The sequence below is a fragment of the Rhagoletis zephyria genome, unplaced genomic scaffold (genome assembly GCF_001687245.7).
Source record: "Rhagoletis zephyria isolate East Lansing unplaced genomic scaffold, Rhagoletis_zephyria_1.1 Rzeph_scaffold_03484, whole genome shotgun sequence".
Classification (NCBI taxonomy): domain Eukaryota; kingdom Metazoa; phylum Arthropoda; class Insecta; order Diptera; family Tephritidae; genus Rhagoletis; species Rhagoletis zephyria.
This window is the reverse complement of record NW_016160567.1, coordinates 8,118-28,251: the sequence shown is the minus strand read 5'-3', so window position 1 is coordinate 28,251 and position 20,134 is coordinate 8,118. Positions and strand designations below refer to the sequence as shown.

At 33.1% G+C, this 20,134-nt stretch overlaps 1 protein-coding gene across 1 annotated transcript in view; it reads right to left on the bottom strand.

Moving 5' to 3' along the window:
* The window catches only part of LOC108369074 (four and a half LIM domains protein 2-like), a gene marked incomplete at its 3' end in the record, with an annotated part of 52,196 nt that extends 34,276 nt beyond the window's left edge, over window positions 1-17,920 (bottom strand). Inside the window, exons 1-2 of the mRNA XM_017624057.1 lie at window positions 17,701-17,920; window positions 13,313-13,487 (exon numbers count right to left, since the gene is read on the bottom strand). Of these exons, the coding sequence (XP_017479546.1) occupies window positions 13,313-13,487; window positions 17,701-17,871 (346 nt within the window). The remainder of the gene's footprint in view (window positions 1-13,312; window positions 13,488-17,700) is intronic.
* Window positions 17,921-20,134: the final 2,214 nt, after the last annotated feature.

The window sequence follows — 20,134 nt, the reverse complement described above, 5'->3', positions numbered from 1 at the left end:
CTTGTACATTAATTTCAATATGTATTTATTTGCCTTGCTTGCTTCCACGTTGCTGCTCCACGCTTAACAATCGAAGCGATTGGCAATTGCATGCCAGCGCAATTTAAGCTCAATTCAGTAAGGAAACAACATTCGTCGTGTTTGGAATGCCACGGCAGTAAATTAGTGATTTTCACTGAATTCGTTTTTATTTGTAATATTTTTCGTGATTAATGAAGATGAAGATGAAGATGAAGATGAAGATGAAGATGAAGATGAAGATGAAGATGAAGATGAAGATGAAGATGAAGATGAAGATGAAGGTGAAGAAGAAGATGAATCATAAAGAAGAAGATAAAGATAAGTAGACTGTTATGATCGACCTGTAATTCTCGCAGGAGATTTCAACAACAACTTTTGACTGGCCAAAGTAATAAACTGACAAAATTGTTTAAAGAAAAATTTTCACTGTAAATGGTTAATGGTGGAAATGATCCAACAACCAAAGGAGCAGCTACCATTGATGCGGTTTTTCCAGAAATATTAATAATATTGAAATATAGTATTTCATATCTTACTTTAGTTACCACAATCGACTAGTTAATATTGTAGATATGGATGTTAATTAAACTTTGCAGTTGGTTATAAAAAATAAAAAATTAAAGGTCGTTAAAAAAATTTTAAATAAATAGATTTTTTGTATATTCGAAAGTATGTCTGTACATGTGTGTTTATATCGCACATTTCTTTCTTTTTGTCATTTCCTCTATTAAGTTTCACTTCTTCCGCGCGTAGGGACTACACGCACTGAGTTTTTTATGTAAGATTCGGTAGGTGGCGCTGCATTCGTGGTATTCATTTATTGAATTCTTGTTCATGGTCCGACTTGTCTTATATTTACATGTTTGCATTTTTAAATAAAATTTGAACAAATAAATATTTTTACAAAAACAAAATTAAACGTCAGGTGGTGTCCCAGCCGTGTTGTATGTGAGAATCTTGGTACAAGTCTTAAGTAGCTGTTAGACGTGGCAAGTGCAAGTAGTTTTGAAAAGTCTGTCAAACTCAAAAATGTTCAATATAGATTGCAGGAACAGTTACACCTTGCATATAAAGTTACTTTCGAGAGCAGTTTTATATCCGAAAATCCAACTTACTGATATTCCTTTATGTTCTTTATACGATGAAAGCTGAAATTTCCACTTTCAACTGGTCTGAAAAAAACGCTCAAATGTGCACAAAACATCAACAAAATTTATAACATTAAAATACTTCATATCAGCAGAATAAATTAGTTTCAAGTAAATATTTTTGTTATTTTGTTTAAAATGTTTCTAGTTTTATGCCAAATCGCCAAAAAGTGCGACACACGGCAAGACTCAACCGGTTTGACAGCAATTTCAGCAGAAATTAAAATTACTTGAGCAACACAATGAATAATGGGTAATTTGATTAACAACAATATTTAAGTTAACAGTTATCTAAAAAAATTTACAAAAATACCGAAAATAAAGAAATAGTGTATGCACTTACACATTTTTAATTCAAAATAAATCAAATTTTATTCAAAAAATTTTGCAAGCTTACTAAAAAGGTGTTTTTATTTACCATTCATTACATAATTAACAAGGGCTGGTGTATTTCGTTTCTTTACATACTCAACAAAAAAAAAATATTTCTCTGCTGTATAATTTGCGAGGACATGGATACATATGTAAGTATATGTAGAGTACAATGTCGCACCGGTCACAATGGAATGGCCCATCTATTTTAGTATAACAGGAATTTTTTTATTTTTTTTAAGAAAAATATGTACATACTTATGACATAGCCTTTAAAAATTTTTTTTATTTCAGTTTAATTCGTCGGTTGTTGCTATTGCTTAGAGAAGGACTTTTTCTGTAGACATTCTTGAACTATTTACCGCTGGGAGGGGAGAATTCAACAAAGAGTGGACAAAAGGCTCCTTCGTTTAACTTTTCTGCAGTGAAATAAGCCAATTCGGACCTTTGAGGTTTTCAATTGAAATTAATATAATTTGGCAATATTTTAAAAAAATAGCCACTGTATTAAATAGTTTTTGTAACTAAGTGGCATTTTTTTCCTAATACAAATATTTAGGAAACAAGTTATTTTTAAGCAAAAAACATAACCGACTTCAGTTCTCATATAAAAATTTAAGATCGGGTTTAAACCAAATTAGTATGGGACCACCTGTAAGGTAACACCTTTACTCAAGAAAAATAATTATAGAAATCGGTTAACGTGTTCCAAAGTTATGCTGAAACATACAGAGAAAAAGTATTCCGAATATTCCGACGAATTGAATCGGTTAAAAAGACAAATTATAAAAGGTTAATTTGTTTCTTTTTTTTTTTAAATGTGGGAAATCATATACCAGTCAATAAAAAATCAGTTTTTCAAATTAATTTTTGCACAAAAAATTAGTTAAATTGCCTACAGTGCGGTGGTGCACCCTAGGCGCTGAAGTAAACTGCTTAAGCTTACCGAACGCCAATTCTCGGTACTCAAAGGAGTTCTGACACGTCGATGTTCAATAGAAACTCATGCGGTACGACTTAACATTCTGTCCGACCCTCTATTGCGGTAGGTAGTTGAAAGCCGGGCATATTATGCTCAGCTACCTTGCTTTCGCTTAGCTAAGGGTCAAACATCTCATACCGTATTTCGTAACACTTGCTAACCGTCGTAAAATCTTAAGTTTAAAATTGTTCCAATTAAAAAAATGTCTAAAATGGTTTTAGAGGAATTCTAGCTAAACCGAAATGTTTTTAAACTGATAAAAAATATATGATTAGCTCCTCTAAACCTATTTTACGACGGTTAACACGTCTTGCAAATTCCCTAAATGTCTAAACATTCTCAGTGAAATAGCATTATTGCGGCTCATTTAAATTAATTTTTTTTTTTTTTGATATTTCAGATATCTGGCAACACCGTTTTTCCAATTTTTTCCTTACAAACCTTCTGTAGACAGAAGCAAACAAAATGAAATAAAACCGAAGCAAATCCGTTTATGCGTTATGCGCTAACTCGCGAATAGCAATTCATTTTTATATATAAAGACCATCTTGAATTTGATGGTTTTCCATCGTGCAATTTTCATAGCTGATTACCAATAAAAATTTCCTCGACCACTTTGTAGTCAACGATTAATTTTAGATTCTATACTTTCGCAAAAGAAAATTTTATGTGTACAAAGCATATTTATAATAAAAATTTATTACTTTAGCTACTACAATGGAATTTTTATTCCTGCATAAATATGTGTGTATATAAATAATTAGCAATTTGGCAAGCTACTACATTGGCAGAAACTGCTTATGATACTCGTATCATTAAATACACGGAAAATTTGCTAAAGGTGGGTATGATAAAATATTTTGAGATTCGCAAAACAGTTTACTTTACTAAGTTTAAAAACAACCTTTGGCTACACACCTACGGTAAACAGTAGCGAGTTTTATATTAGAATAAATAAAAATAATAGGTACATACGTTTGTATGTATTTACATATGTGTGTGCGTATGGTTACAGTTTGTAAAACGTATGCCGATTTACATTGATGTATATATGTATGTTTATGCAATTTCCGAAGGACGATGAAAAGTAAACAGAATGCCAACGCAAATATTATTATTTTGCCAAATGTATACTATATACACATATTTAAATTACATAAATAAATATTAAAACACAAATTGCGGAATTGTGTAAATAAGATGGGCGTAGGTACGGGTTTATATGTCTGGCCATATACAAATGCATAAATACACGTACGTATGTATGTAGTATGATGATATGGCTTCGATACTACATAATACTAGGAAATTATTTAACATTCATCTAAAAAAAACTATTTTCTGTATTTGCAGTTTTTTCCAATTATCTGATTGTAAGAAAATCGAAATTATTGCAAAGGAAAACTCCCAGCGCAAATCAAAATCGCATTTAGTTGCGACGGCTGATGCATTCTAAGGCCCGAAAATGGGAAATTAAATTTTTATTTCCAAGTGACAGCTGACAGTTTAACAATTTAATTGGCCATTTGAAGCAACTGTGCGATTTTTAATTTGCTTGTCGCAGACTATTTTGATTTAGTACAAATAAACCTACACTACACCACATAGTTATCTGGGCGGAACAAAACAAAAAGTCTGTCGTCTGGCGTAACAAGCAACATTTATTCCTTTTGTTTTTAAATGGGCACTATGTAAATGTAAATCGTAAACAATTCAACTTCGCGAATCTAAAACGTATTAACAAACGATTTTTTTTTGTTTGTTTTCAATTAATCATATGTAAAATTTATGCAAACGACGCCTGAGTCAAGTGTAATTGACCAAAGCAAATTTGGCAATGCTGTCATTGGTGCGAATGTATGTATGTAGGTACATTTAAGGGTTTCCGACTTTACTAGCTAAATAAACAAAAAACCTCAATTGCAAAAAAAGTTAATAAAAACATATTACGACAAATGGGAAAATGTCAAAACGTCAAGTCGACTCACCCTAAATGGCGCGAGACATTGTCAACAACAATAAAAAATTGAACGTGCAATGGGGTTGAAAAAAAACATGTTTCCGACACGAGCCAACATTTAGAATGAGTCAAGAATAAGTGAACTCAAATAAATTGCACATACTAAAATGAAAATATTTGTAATATTATACGCGCAGCATACGAGTGAAATTTATTGATCTTCGCCTCTAAAATTTAAGATTTATAATTTTTTTAATAAATTGCTCCGCGCTTTTTGGGCAAATGAGTCAAAAGTCATAATGGTATATACATACTACAAGTAGAAGCATCTGCAAGTTCCAGCTAGAGTGTGAATCATTTTTTTACTTGTCACTAATTCACATAGCAACAAAGTTTTCAATTCTATTAGGTATAACGCGTGGGTTAGATGGACTTGAGATAATGCGCTAAATTAATACGATTTAGAATTATGTAGAGAACCAACGGGTTAATAAATAAAGGTGATATCCAGTGGCGGATTCCGGTTTGTCCGCCCTAGGTACCAGCCGCCCCTTTTTTCAGCCCTTATGACACATTTAAATTTATCTTTTGCCGATTTTCATCGAAATTTGTTATCGATAAAATAACACCAATCCTGTAATTGCTGTACTGCTGACCAGGGTTAGCATTTGACGAAAAAATATCATTCACTTCAAAAAACCTACAAATCTGGAAAATAGCGAAACAGTACCTTGTTTTTTAGTTATTTTAATCGGGACATAACAGTTATAAGTTTTATAGCAAAAACGTTGCTCCATAACAGTTATTAGATTAGAAATATTTTATTCTCGTGTTTAACCAATTTGTACGTTGCCTGATAACTGTTATGCAGGAGAAATATTTTTTCCGTTGCCGATAAGATTTATTTCCCAACGTTTATTTTTTACGTTGCTGGATAAGAGTTATTTTACAACGTTTATTTTTTACGTTGTCTGATAAACGTTGTAAGATTAGGATATTGATGAAGATGGAGATGGAGAATAAGATAAAGACGATGAAATAAAAGTGAGAGAGTGAAATAACTATTATCAGATAACGTAAAAATATTCGTCGGGCAATAACTGTTGTCAAGCAACGTAAAAAATAAACGTTGGGCAATAACCGTTATCGAGGAACGCAAAAAATAAACGTTGGGAAATAACTCTTATCAGAAACGCAAACAATTTTTCTCATCTATTAACTGTTATGAAACAACGTTTTCGTTAAATTTCACAATTCAGGCAACGTTTTCAATTTGTAAATTCGAGATAACAGTTATGTTTGGTCCCTGATTTTAATAAAAACTATAGTTTTGTTCGTGTCAATGTGACTGTGGCTTATTAACATTTTATAAAAATATAGTTTTGTTCTATTTTTAGTAATTTCAATAAAAATTAAAATTTTTTTGTTAAGGAAAAAACTTCAACTGGAGTTATTATTAGATAAACCCTATACATAATTATTATGTTATAATTAAATACCAAATCGACCTAAACTATCTCCTTAACTGAGTAAACTCAATTTTATCCGGCTGTATTCAATTTTATTTACCTTGAATTAAAAATTTTAATAGTTGAAAAATCTCTCGATGAAAAATTTGTGACATACACCCCTGAATCTAAGGTATTTTTATAAGGCAACTTCGATTTTTTTTGCCGGACCTAGGGACCACCTTTTTAATTTTGTTGGTGACACCCACATTCGACTATTAGCACATTTTTTTAAATAGTTCTACTGGAATAATTAAAAGACTTCCTTAGGAAACGTCTAATGATTTTTAGAGAGCATTAATTTACTGACATTAGGGTGGTAGGTACTGAGATCTGGTGGGTAAGTACTAGAACGGGGTATTTGAGGTCAATGTGCTTTGGAACAAAAAATTGCCTTCTTAAGACAAAAACAACGATGTATCATACTTTAAGATCCACTNGGTGGTAGGTACTGAGATCTGGTGGGTAAGTACTAGAACGGGGTATTTGAGGTCAATGTGCTTTGGAACAAACAATTTTTTNACTTTAGACGCAGCGGTGCACGGCGAACTGTTTCTGGTCTGGAAATTAAATTAATTCGAGAAAAAACATCGTTATACCATACTTTATGATCCGACTGTAAACGCCGAAGATATAACGAAAAATTACAAAAGCTTCGACAAAAAATAAATAAAAAATGGCTTCAAATCAAAACACTTCGTAAGAAAAAGTTTAATGACTTTTGGCGAGCTATAATCTACTAACAATAGAGTGGTACGTAAAGGTAATAGGAACTGAGATCTGGTGGGTAAGTACTAGAACGGAGTATTTGAGGTCAATGAGCTTTGGAACAAAAAATTGCCTTCTTAAGACAAAAACAACGATGTATCATACTTTAAGATCCACTGAAAATGGCGAAGATATGACGAAAAGTGTAATGTAAGGGCCAAACGTTCGGCAAACAATTTTTTTTTTCGAACATGACTTGCAAAAATACTTTAGACGCAGCGGTGAACGGCGAACTGTTTCTGGTCTGGAAATTAAAAATAGAAACAACTTTGGGAATCGTGTCATAGATAAGATGGTTATTAGGAAAACAGGTTTTTAGTGATTCTTATGCGTGAAAATCCTAANGTGTAATGTAAGGGCCAAACGTTCGGCAAACAATTTTTTTTTTCGAACATGACTTGCAAAAATACTTTAGACGCAGCGGTGCACGGCGAACTGTTTCTGGTCTGGAAATTAAAAATAGAAACAAGCTTTGGGAATCGTGTCATAGATAAGATGGTTATTAGGAAAACAGGTTTTTAGTGATTCTTATGCGTGAAAATCCTAATGAAGAAATCCTTTTAACTAAGTGAGTAATTATACTTTTTCTTCTTTCGTATAGGGATCTTATTTATGTGCATATGATTTATCATTATTATTATTATTATATTGTTGTTACTATTATTATTATTATTATTATTATATTATTTTTATGGGACTATATACACTGCGACTTCTGACAAGGACTAATGTGAGATTAAACCAAACTTCTGGCGAAAGTTCTAAAAGACCTTTGCAATTCCACAAAATTGAAATTTTTTTTTAAAATGTAGTTTTCCTCACCAAGGGCTTTTAGTAACGATGGCGACGATATTATTTTCATTAAGGCTTCCAATGTCCTATGCACATTAGAGTAGANGACTATATACACTGCGACTTCTGACAAGGACTAATGTGAGATTAAACCAAACTTCTGGCGAAAGTTCTAAAAGACCTTTGCAATTCCACAAAATTGAAATTTTTTTTTTAAATGTAGTTTTCCTCACCAAGGGCTTTTAGTAACGATGGCGACGATATTATTTTCATTAAGGCTTCCAATGTCCTATGCACATTAGAGTAGTCTAAGTTTTATATTGGGGGAAAAAAATGTAATCATAGAAAACGGGGCACCTTCTTAGTTTTTTGCTTTTGATATTTGTAATATCTATACCAACTTTCAATTTTCTACCTTTGAAATGCGCTACTGAATCACTCTGAAACTGACAAAAATATTGGCAATTTTTTATAAAAAGCTGCTGTTGTCATGAAAACTAAAGCATGTTATATTTTTTTAGCTAATTTGAATTTGAAATGTTCTTAGGTTAATATATGTGCAAAATACTTCTAGAGTAATATAAATATTTCGTGAGCATCCTCTAAATGTATACCTAGAAACGTGAAGTTTGGTGCCTGCACCTCTTTCGGCAAGAGGAAAAATTTTGGAAGGTGCCCCAAACTCTATCTCGGGAAAAATTTTTTCTGGACTGCTCTAATGTACATACATGTACCTCCTTTTATGCTNGGAAAAATTTTTTCTGGACTGCTCTAATGTACATACATGTACCTCCTTTTTCCATTATGTAATTATGGTATATTTAATAAACATATTTACAAATGCAATATTATTGTGGGTATCTGTTGTCCACGCGGAAATTCGAAACTGCTTGAAAAATATGCAGCCAGCATATGCCCATACATATTTACATACTTAGATAACACTACATATATTTGAATATTTAAAAGTGAAAGTTTGACTTTAACTGACTTGAATATGTTTTTGGAGTGTTTGTATGCACATACATACATACATGCTAGCATATGAATGTAGGTTCCCAATAAACATTGGGCTTGGTTAACAATTCGAAAATGGTTGGAAAACTAACATTTTTTTCAAGTCTCACCTTTGATAACGAATGTGGAATAGGTTAGTACTCGATTCGAGAACTAGGCCATTCTCCAGCAAAACGGAACCTTCGTTGTCCAATGAATTTTTTCTTCGTTATGAATTCGAAATCCAGCCCATTATCGAATTGAAATTTTAATGAGAGAGAGTGATTGCATTATATTTCCATTCGAAAATGAGCTGGATTTAACTTCCTCTCTTGTTACTATGGTTTTAATTTTTTTTCGAACCCATCTCGAATGTATTTCCAATACACTATGAACGTTGGAAAACTAAGGTTGGTTTTGAGTTCATTCTCAGTTCGATATTCATATTGGATATCGAAGGTAATTTTCGAATGTTCGCCAAAATGTTTATAGGGTTACCACTTAAGAAGGAAGTATAATGTAGTATGTAAATGCATTAGTTGTAGGTTTTTTAAGAGAAAGACTATAAGAGAACTTAAAAATAATAATTTCAGCCTTAAAGCTTATAGCTTTTTCATGAAAATAAGTTTTCGATTAAATGAAAAATATCAGGGCATTGAAATAGGTTTCAAAAAAGAAACTCNTTGGATATCGAAGGTAATTTTCGAACGTTCGCCAAAATGTTTATAGGGTTACCACTTAAGAAGGAAATATAATGTAGTATGTAAATGCATTAGTTGTAGGTTTTTTTAAGAGAAAAGCTATAAGAGAACTTAAAAATAATAATTTCCGCCTTAAAGCTTATAGCTTTTTCATGAAAATAAGTTTTCGATTAAATGAAAAATATCAGGGCCTTGAAATAGGTTTCAAAAAAGAAACTGACTACATAATAGAGCTGTTCCAAAGCTGCACAATAAAAGCATAAAATGCAACATATTTATTTTAGCAAAAAATTAACCAGTGCTAGGAAAATTCGGTATCGTTCAGTTATCCGAATTACTATCGTTAGTGATACCTGTAACCACGTGTTTATCAATTTATATATTTTATTTGAAATCATTTTCGTATTTGTTTCCTTATCGTCGGTGATATTGCAAAACGTTCTATGTCACTTATTACCTCTGGTGAGTAATTGATCTGTTATCTGTATCTGATCGCTTCTGGCAATCATTCATCTTCATCAGCCAATGGTAAGCAATTTTGTTATTCGTATATTAGGGTGTAATGATTTGCAAATGCATTCCGGTGCAAGTAAGATACCATCTAAGTGTCAAGGGTACTAACAGACATAGACCGTTTTGCAGTATCACCGACGTTATGCTTTGCAAAATAGTGCAAGCTGACAGTTGGTAGAGGCTTAATGTATCCAATGGTAGTAAAAATGTTGTCTATTAACCTAACGGATCCAGACAAGAGCTATCTTTTGCCTATCCATCGGAANATTCATCTTCATCAGCCAATGGTAAGCAATTTTGTTATTCGTATATTAGGGTGTAATGATTTGCAAATGCATTCCGGTGCAAGTAAGATACCATCTAAGTGTCAAGGGTACTAACAGACATAGACCGTTTTGCAGTATCACCGACGTTATGCTTTGCAAAATAGTGCAAGCTGACAGTTGGTAGAGGCTTAATGTATCCAATGGTAGTAAAAATGTTGTCTATTAACCTAACGGATCCAGTGATCCATTAAATAGCACATTGGAGCAAAAATGTAAAATATTACTTCTAAAGCACGAGAATAGCTAAGATATAGAAGCGTATATGATTCAATGCTTTTGTGATTATTATTCCTATCTTAGTAAAATAATGTAGTGTAAAAGTTACGTCTCGTCGGCCGCTGTGGTGTAGTGGTAAGCAGTGCGCGCTTTCACTCATCAGCACCTGGGTTCAAACCTTGGTCAAAGCAACATCGCAAAAAATATAGAAAAAGGTTTTTTCTTAACAGCGGTCGTCCCTCGGCAGGCAATGGCAAACCTCCGAGTGTATTTCTGCCATGAAAAACAGCTTCTCATAAAAATACAATCGCCGTTCGGAGTCGGCGTAAAACTGTAGGTCCTTACACATATGTTAGTGTTAGTTCAAAAGGGCTGAGTTTCTCAGCACATGCTAAAAATGTATAGTCGAAGGGAGAAGGAAATTTAATACAGGAGGGCTAGCAGAACTTTATAATCTACCCAATGCTTAAAATGTACCACGATTGTAACAAAAGTGGAGAGAAGTTATTTGTCTATACTCACTGCTGTTAACGCAAGGATCTGGACCATGGGGACTTACGGGGGTAGCATGGCGGGACTAAATGCACAACAACTGTGGACTCAACTGTTACTGTTCGGATGCCGGAGAAGCAGTAAAACAGCTCCTCTGCAGCTAGCACTGTCCTAGGAGTGACTTATTCCTTGGCAGGCCTACATACTTATATAAAAATTGGTTCTGTAAGCCCCGCCTAATTCTCTATGAACAAAAGCCAGTTAAAAATCGATATTGTACAAAAAATACTGTATCTTATAAACATCAGAAAAGTATTCTAGCTAGTTATTTTGCATTTGTGTGTTTAATGTAGCTAGTTGATATTTCTTCTTAGACCTGAGCGAAAAAAAAGAGTTCACGCAAATGGAATGTGATTAATTAAAAAATATTACACGCAATTCAAACTCGTCAATCTTCGAATGAAAGTGCACCTTTATTGTTGTTATTAAAACGCTTGTAAGTCTTCATCCAAATGCAATCGAAGCCGTTTACTCATTTCTATCAATAGAGCACATCTTAATCGCTGCTCAACACATACCTATGGCTTAAGTGGCAAATTCATGTAAGTACATATGTATGTATGTATGAACATACCAATGCACAGTGGTTCAAAAGTGGCATTAACTGTTCATAATTCACTGGACCTTTCATGAGCATGAAATGGTATTATAACGTTGGTCCGATGTATGTAAGTACCAGAATAAGAAAATGTGCACTTATACGATCAGAGCGTTGAGCGATTTAGCCAAGTCCGACTGTCTATCGTTTTCGAGATATCCGACAGAAATTTGGTAAGTGAGTGTATTTTCATAATGTATTAACTTTTCTTGTAATTTTGTTTTAGTGTTTGGCAACTCTACAATTGTTTTCAACTAGTTTTTAATATATAAAATTTATTAACTGGAGCAGGAGAATCGATTTGTTTCAAAATTGCTGTTTTTTCTGCACTTTGCACCAAAAAATTTAATATAACCAAATAAAAATCGAAAAATCGGGCTCAACTCGGTCTCTTGCTAATTTTATAAGATTTCGTTAAACAAAAAATAATCAGATTGAGTGAAAAACGAAGGCCCCAGTGAATTATTAGCCTTAAATTCCAATTTTGAACCACTGTGCAATGACGTTGATATACAATCTTAATTACTTACAAGTAAGTTCATAGTGACATGCAACATCTGCTTGTGGCGCTTCAACGTACATAACATGCATGTCTAAGTGAATGTACTTTAGCGATTTTTTTCTGGCAAGTCAATTGGAGTTCCACCCCAAAGCAGATTAGCACACATATCGAATTTTTGTATCTACATATATTTATCTTAAACAGGCTTAACGAATGAAAAGTGGAAAACCAATGTGCTAAAGATATACATATACATACATACATAGGCTCGCGAAGAAAACATGGAAAGTTAAGAATTGGAACTCCAGCTACGTGAAAGAGGTGTAAGATAGTCGCAAGCACACGACGACATCAAATGAGTATGGAGACCAGCTATCGAGCCGGTTGGCATACCAGAAGGCAAAAGCAGTAGAAAAAATCGTCTTTATACTAGCTTCATTTGGCTAGTGGGCAAATATCAAAATATGTACGTATATATGTACACATTTACATACATATACGTATATGCATGTTTATATGGCATTGAAATATGCGAATAAATATGTACATAGTTATGTACATATAACGTCACGCTTACCAAAATTCAAACTGGTGCGCATGCGCAGTGGTTCTTAGTTACAAAATAAGCGCATATGACCACGTATGGCGCGTGCTCACATATTTACATACGTGCATACCTACTATGTGTATAAACATTTATAGTTAGTGGCTCCCATTTGGGAGTTGGTGGACCAGTTAGTCAATTGGCTTGATAGCGGCAGTCAACTGACTAGGCGACAAAAATAGATTCACAGCAATTTATGTTTGTGGAGCAAAACAGAGACACTGCAAATGCTGAGCATTCAAGTTGTTGCTGCAATCAATGAATGCGTGCAACAACTGTGCAACTTACGACGTTTATGGCGTTTTTGGTGCCTGATTGCATGCCAGTAATTAATTGCCTGAGGAGTTGAATAAAATTCAATATGCCAACAACAAGCGAGCTGAAATGTGACCAGTATTCAGAGTTAAGAAAGTGGTGCAAAAGTGCAATATACATATGTATGTATGTAAATTAAACTAGCTTAGGTTTCTAGTGGGGTAACTTGTATTTCTCGTTTGCAAACTATTCGGCAAACTATTTCTTAATAAACATACAGATATGCCTCTAGGTATACTTTCTTACTTATAAAAAAAATTTGTATTGTTTATGTAAATTACAGCGATTACCAAACAGCTTGTAAATGCGCATCGTGCTATTATAACGCCGAAAAGTATGCAACGTTTTTGTATATTTTTAATTTATTTAAACTTTAGTAATTGCATAAATGTTATGTATGTATGTATGTAGTTTTAGTAAGCAAATTTTGTAACTCACCTGCTCGGAACACCTCACCACAGCCATCACAGCGTGATGCAAATTGTGCATCATAACAAGTGCCGCAATAGATTTTATCGGCTTTGGCGCCGAATTGCTTATCCACCAACGACAAATGGCACTTGAAACATAGGAAGCAGGCTTCGTGCCAATGCTTGTCTTTGTAGGAAAGATCCTGGAGAATGATAGAAAGCGAAAAGTGGTTTAGGAAATGCTGATTGTGTAATATGTAATATAATAAATGTTTTTGATGGTAACACCGCGCGATAAGAACCAAAAAATTTCAAAGGACACAAAACAATCAATATATTCCCGAAACTAGGGGCCAAATATATTAAAACGGCGGTTTTTGTTTTTCTCTCTGATGTCAGGGTATCTTTTAGAAGATGTCTGAAATTTTAAAGATATGATTAATTCAAAAAATTATTTAGAAAATTCCGTAGAATTTAATATAATTTATTTCTTTGGTTCGCAAAGGCGAACAGGAATTGAAAATGAGCTTCTAAGTATATTTTTTTATCCTGAACTAATAAAGTGGGAGACGGATTTCGAGGCCGAGTTAATGTATATATTAGTTCTTAATACACAATTTTTTTTCAAAAATAATTGTTTGAAATTTTTAAGGATAATCGAGGATAAGTGTTTAAAAGGACATTATCAATATTTCTTGTGCACCAAAAAATAAAATGCTTTTCAGTTCCACAAAATTTTCTGTTTTATTTGATACCCATATTGATATTCAACATTGCACCGATTTTTTTTTATAATTTTTTGAACTAATAATCATATTTTTCAGAGTCCCCTGAAAAATCCTAACGTCATAAACAAAAACTAATATCTCCCACAAGTTTTGCAGAGTATGTATTTGAATTAATTTTTGTATGTGTAAAATTGATTGTCTGTAACATGATAAATTTTACCTAACATACAAATTATAATCGCAAATCGTCCCTAAATTCGTATTTCAATTAACTGCACAGAATTTCAAAGCGTTAAAGGAGAATTTTTTTCTGCATAAAGCATTTCGATGGCTGAGTGGAAGATCGACATATTTCGGCAGCCAGTTCGAAAATGCCCTGTCTCAGAAAACTTTTCAGGAACGTACTTTTTCCGAATTGGATTGAAAAACGCCCTATCTCAGAATTTGATTGAAGAACACCCTATCTAAGCTGCCGACTGAAAAACGCCCTATCTCAGCTTATTTTTAATGTATTTTCGTTTGAGATATTGCGTTTTCGAACCGCATTCTGAAATAGGACGTCAATCAACCAAATTGTGAGATAGTGCGTTTTCAATCAAATTCTGTGGTAGGGAATTCTTGAAAAGTTTTCTGAGATAGGACGTTTTTGAACTGGCTGCCAAGATAGGTAGATCTACCACTAAGCCATCGATTTCAGGCAGGTAATTTTCAATAAGACCCTTTCCTTAGAAGTAGTAATTGAATAGCTCTGGCATGCAAAGCCAAATAAAGAAAATAATAGCAGTAGGCGTGCCGGTGTGTTGCTAGAATCAATTTAAATTTTTACTGTGCCATTATTATTTAGGATTATTTCTAAGGGTAGCTGAAAATCTTGACAGTTTGGCTATTTTGTGGCAATGGTCTTGCTCACACCACTCCCGTGTGGTTTCTTTCGGAAAATCGACATGTAAAATAGTAGTATACGTTTTTGTTCGATATATTTACTGATATGTATATGTACATATATAAAACACATTTAACTGATAAAAAAATTACAAAAATTATATTATATATATACAGTGCTATCTGGGTCGAGTGAACTAATTAATGCGNTTTCGAGGTGTTCGTAGCATCGGGTGTTCACTCCAGCCAGATAACACTGTAATATATATTTGTAATTTTGACTAATTTCACAGTCGCTAAATAGCCATTAATTACACAACTCGCGTATATTTCTTAAGATGTCTTGCAAATACATTATAATTCACAAAAGAAATTTCACTACTAATTACCTACATTGCGTACTCTTCTACTACCATTTTCCTGACACGAGATTTCATTTTGCGCCCTTTATTCTTTATTACATAATTCGTCGATTAGGTTACTTTTTTTTGCGAATTCTTTATATATATTTCTATATTTTCAACAAGTTTTCTATAAGCGAGGAAAATATCTGCCACCAGAAATTTAAAAACAGTACACAGAGATCCCGATTTCCAAGAAAAAATATTGTTTTCATAGATGCGAGACCTTTAAGTTCCTCTAAGAATTTACAGGACCACAAAATGAAATATAACTTAATCTTTTGTCAGTTCCGTTCATCTGCAGGTCCAGAAGGTATTGGGGCAGGCATTTATGGTCCCAGGATGAAGCTATCTATGCTCGGTGCATTTACCAACTTACCTAGAGGCTACCTCGACAAAGGAATCCTAATCCTTAGCGACAACCAGGCAGCACTTAATGCATTTTCATCCTTTGAGATAAAATCATGCTTGAGTGCATTGTTGACCTTAATACCCTTGCGGAATTCAATAATATTCAGCTACTGTGGGTGCCAGATCACAAGGGTATACGAGGGAACGAGATAGCGGACGGCTTAGCCAGAACAGCGGCGACTTTGTCCCGGCAGGTCTCGAGCCATTCCTTGCAATAGTCCCAAACACTATTAGGGAAGAGCTTAGGGAACAACACTGGCATAGTACAACAGGTCTTCGCCAGGCCAAAAGCTTACTGCGGGGTATAATCTAAAAAGATATTAACTTTTTAATGTCCGGCCCAAGCATAAACTTAGAATAGATACAGGCATCCCCACTGGACACTGCAGATTAAGAGGACATCTGCACAAGCTGGTAATCTGATCAACCGATCTCTGTCGTTTCTTAGATTCAGCTGAGCTGTAGCGACGCGACGAACGAACAGCATAGGCTCAGTGTGGCCTTAGAAATAGCACATACACAACTAGGTTCTTCCAAAGCCTCTCCTGGATTTCCTGGAATCCTTCGGATTACCAGATGTGTGATGAGTGGAGTGCACAATAGACCCACTAGCTCGCGGTGCATACTTATTTCAAAAATCTATTATCTATCAGTTCATCCCGATGTTTCCGGATCGCTGATCACTATCTCAGCAAGCTTGGGTCAAAGTAAAATTTCGTTTTTCAACAGATATAATTTTTTCATCCCGGATTCTGAAAGAGCGGGAAATCAAAACCAACAGGATTCGACCATAGTATAGATTATAGGTATTCACTCAGAATTTAAGGTCGATATAAATAGTTACGTATTAATTCGACAGGCGGGATCTGTACGCCAATGTACCTCCGCAATTGCGGTGATTTCTCCGCAAGGTAATAGGTAGTATTAGTAAGGGTAAAAGCAAGGGTACGGTAAGCGAGTCCGTCTAGATTGCAATTAGCCCCAGAACCAGAAAATGCTCGTATTAAATATCTAAGTCATCTCATTTAGGATCGGCTGCCGTTAACAGCTCCTTTGGAAGTAAGCGACGTCCTTATCACACAACAGCTAAAACGCGATCTCTGATGGAGCTATCAGTTTAGTTTAGGCATTTTATTCAGGGACCGAAAATAAGTGATATTATGAAGAATTTTTTTTTAAAATCATAGCACAATCGAAATTATTTGATTCATATTCTTACGAGAATTTTTAATAGTTTTAATAATTTTCTCGATCAAATACAATCGTTATTCTTGGATTTTTATTTTTCCGATCACATTATAACCGTTATTGACAGATTTAATTTTTTAAATTATAAAAGATTTAAATCGGTTATAAAAAGCGTCTCTATTATAATGGTTAAGAATGATCGAAAAAATAAAAGTCCAAAATAACGATCAAAGTTGATCGAAAAATAGAAATCACATACTAACGATTAAACTATAATTTTTATTATAAAGATCTTAGCTCTCTATCCGGCATTTGCACAGTGGGAAATATCGGATAAAAATTCTAGCCGCGGCGCTAGAATAACCGTGTTAGTGTAACTTTTTTAACTTTTCTTTAAATTTATTTAATTTCAAGATCCTGATACACTTTTCTTACACTTTGAGTTTGCTGAAATATCTTTTTTTTCGCCTAGTTATCGCATTTGGAAATTTCCTTATTTATGAATTTCTCATAGAAAACATGAAAATTTCAAAAAACGATAACTCGACAAAAAAAAAATATTTGAGCAAATTTAATGGCATTTAAAAGAGTAATATTACGTTTAGAATTTGAGCGGGCTGTTAAATTTAAAATTAATTGGTGCAACCGGGCATAAGTCTTGAACCTTCATATGCTAGGTATTATTTTTAGATATATTTATTTCTTCAATGACGACTTCAAATATGACGAAAACAGTGTATTTTGCACTTAAAGATTAGGATATCCTTAAAAACCTTAACATGAACAATAACTGTGTATTTACTCACCTTCGAATCGATTCCGATGATCTTGTTGCATTCCTCGCACGTATTGGCGAATACATTTTCGTAACATTTAATGCAATACGGATGATCGTCACGAATGACGTAACGCTGTCCAGTTAGACTTTCATCGCATTGCCAACAGCAAAAATGGCCCGAATGCCAATCCTTATCCATGGCCTTCGTATATTCGCCACTGAAAATTAACTGAAAAGGGCAAATAAATAATTTTCGATATTAACAATTGCTGGATGCACTGAGATTTAATTGCATTTGAAATTTGTGTTCAACAGTGTAATATATGTATGTACATATGTAGATAGTATGTGAGTAATGCACTTTTTATGTATGGATTTGTATGGAATATTTTTATTAAAAACTGTGTGTTTGACTTCAAAACGTTGCTTAAAATGTTAATTATGCTTGCAGTGTTTTGTGTGTGTTTTTGTACGAACGAACAGGTTTTTTTGTTAACCTTTTGATTTTAGTCGAAAAACCAATTTGTTGTTTTTTGTTTTACTTTGTACGGTGTACAGTAATTTTTTTGCAGTGTAACATGTTTTTAGTGCAATATGTACTTTAATTTTGAGCAATACATTATTTGTATTGCATGTGTAGAGGTGGTTTTTTGTGGGCTTGTTTTTATTATTTTTGTATATATTGTAAAAACACTTTGTCATGTTGGTATGCTGCACTTGATTATGCGAGTATCCTTTTGTGTTTTTGTGGTTAAGTACACTTGTAAAAATAATAATAATTTTTGTACCTTTTGCGTTAATCATGGAGGGAAGGAGTAACGTGTCGTTTTGTTTGTGCAAAATGCATTTCTGGAGTATTTTTGGAGTGCTTCAGATATTTTGCGCCTTGGCTAAATATTTTTTTTTTGGTGTATTCTGTTTTGAAATTTATTTCATAGCCCTACCCAGTATATATTTTTTAAGCAATTAAAATGCTACAGTTTTTATTTTCATATTTACGCAAACTGTTGTGTAATTTTTATTACTTACATATATAAATCTGTCTACTAAACCTGAATAGTTTATGTTTTGTATAAATATATGTATGTAATTGTACATAGCATGTTTGTATGTATCGTTCAGTTTCTGTTTACTTTCTTCTTGTGTCTGTGAACTTGCACTGCTGCGTTAATGAATACATATCAATTCTCTTAATCGTTGTGGCTTTGAGTAAATTTATTTGTGTTTATTAAAAACCCATTAATAAAATTTAGTTTTCGAGGGAAATTAGATTTGTTTAGATTTTCGCTGAACTTATTTTTAGCGCAGATTTCCTCATCGTCTATGAGGTTGCTAGCCTGCAAGGCGATCTGGGCATGGGCATGAAAATCGCTTTTTTTTCTTGTTCGCACACAAATTTAAATTGTTTATGTACTTAGAAACATATTTATGTATGCATGTATGTACATTAAGGTGCCTCACCAAAGAAAGTTGCGGAATTATAAATTTTTATTTTTTTTAAGACCTCTGCAAAAATATTTCGAATAGCTATAACGACTTGCGTGAGCTGCACCGATTACAAACTACCTATAAAAATAGAGTTTTCCAAAAATAAAATTAGTTTTAAAAAGTATTTTCCAAAAAAAGACACATGATAGAGGAGTTTAAGCTTAAAAAGTCTGCAAGAAAATGTTTAAAAATTTTATCAACGGCATTAAAACAATGTCCAATTTTTACTAATGTAAGTAGTAAGGATTTCTAAAGGAAGTTATAAAGAGAAGAAATGGATTAGACAAAGATTAGAGACTTGAGATACTTAACAGTAGTAAGGGTTTTTTGTTTTTTTTCTGGAATTTTGAATTGTGCCGTTATTGCAGAGGACCATCGATATGTATAAACACATTTTAATGTAAGCAGTTGTACAATATTTTTCCGATTTACTCTTAATGACAGAAACCTGAACTCTTCTAGTTTGAATTAAAATCTTAAAAATAATTTTCTTATAAAACTTAAAGGGTATTAAAACTGTTTTTTTTTGTATTTTTCAAAAGCAAAGTTAGAGTAAAAAAAAGTAAAAAAATTCAAAAAATTATTTTTTCATAAAAATATTGAAACTTTATCATTTTTTTATCCTTAATAATGTAATAGAAAACAGCAATTTTATTAAAGTGTCGCCTGAAGCTCATTTAAAATTCGTAACATTTTTAGTATTGAAAATTGTATAATCATACCATTATAATTTTCTTTGAAAATTCTGCAGGCTTCGAGTCAAAATTTTTCAATTAAATTAAAATGTTCGTTCACTTGATTTTTTTTTAAATCTTTTTAAAGCTACTGAAAATACCCTCGATAAGGGACAAAGTTGGAGTTCCCTTCTACACAAAACTCTTAGTAAAGCCACACGAGTCATTCGGATTTATGAAAGTCTTTTTGCCNTTAAATTAAAATGTTCGTTCACTTGATTTTTTTTTAAATCTTTTTAA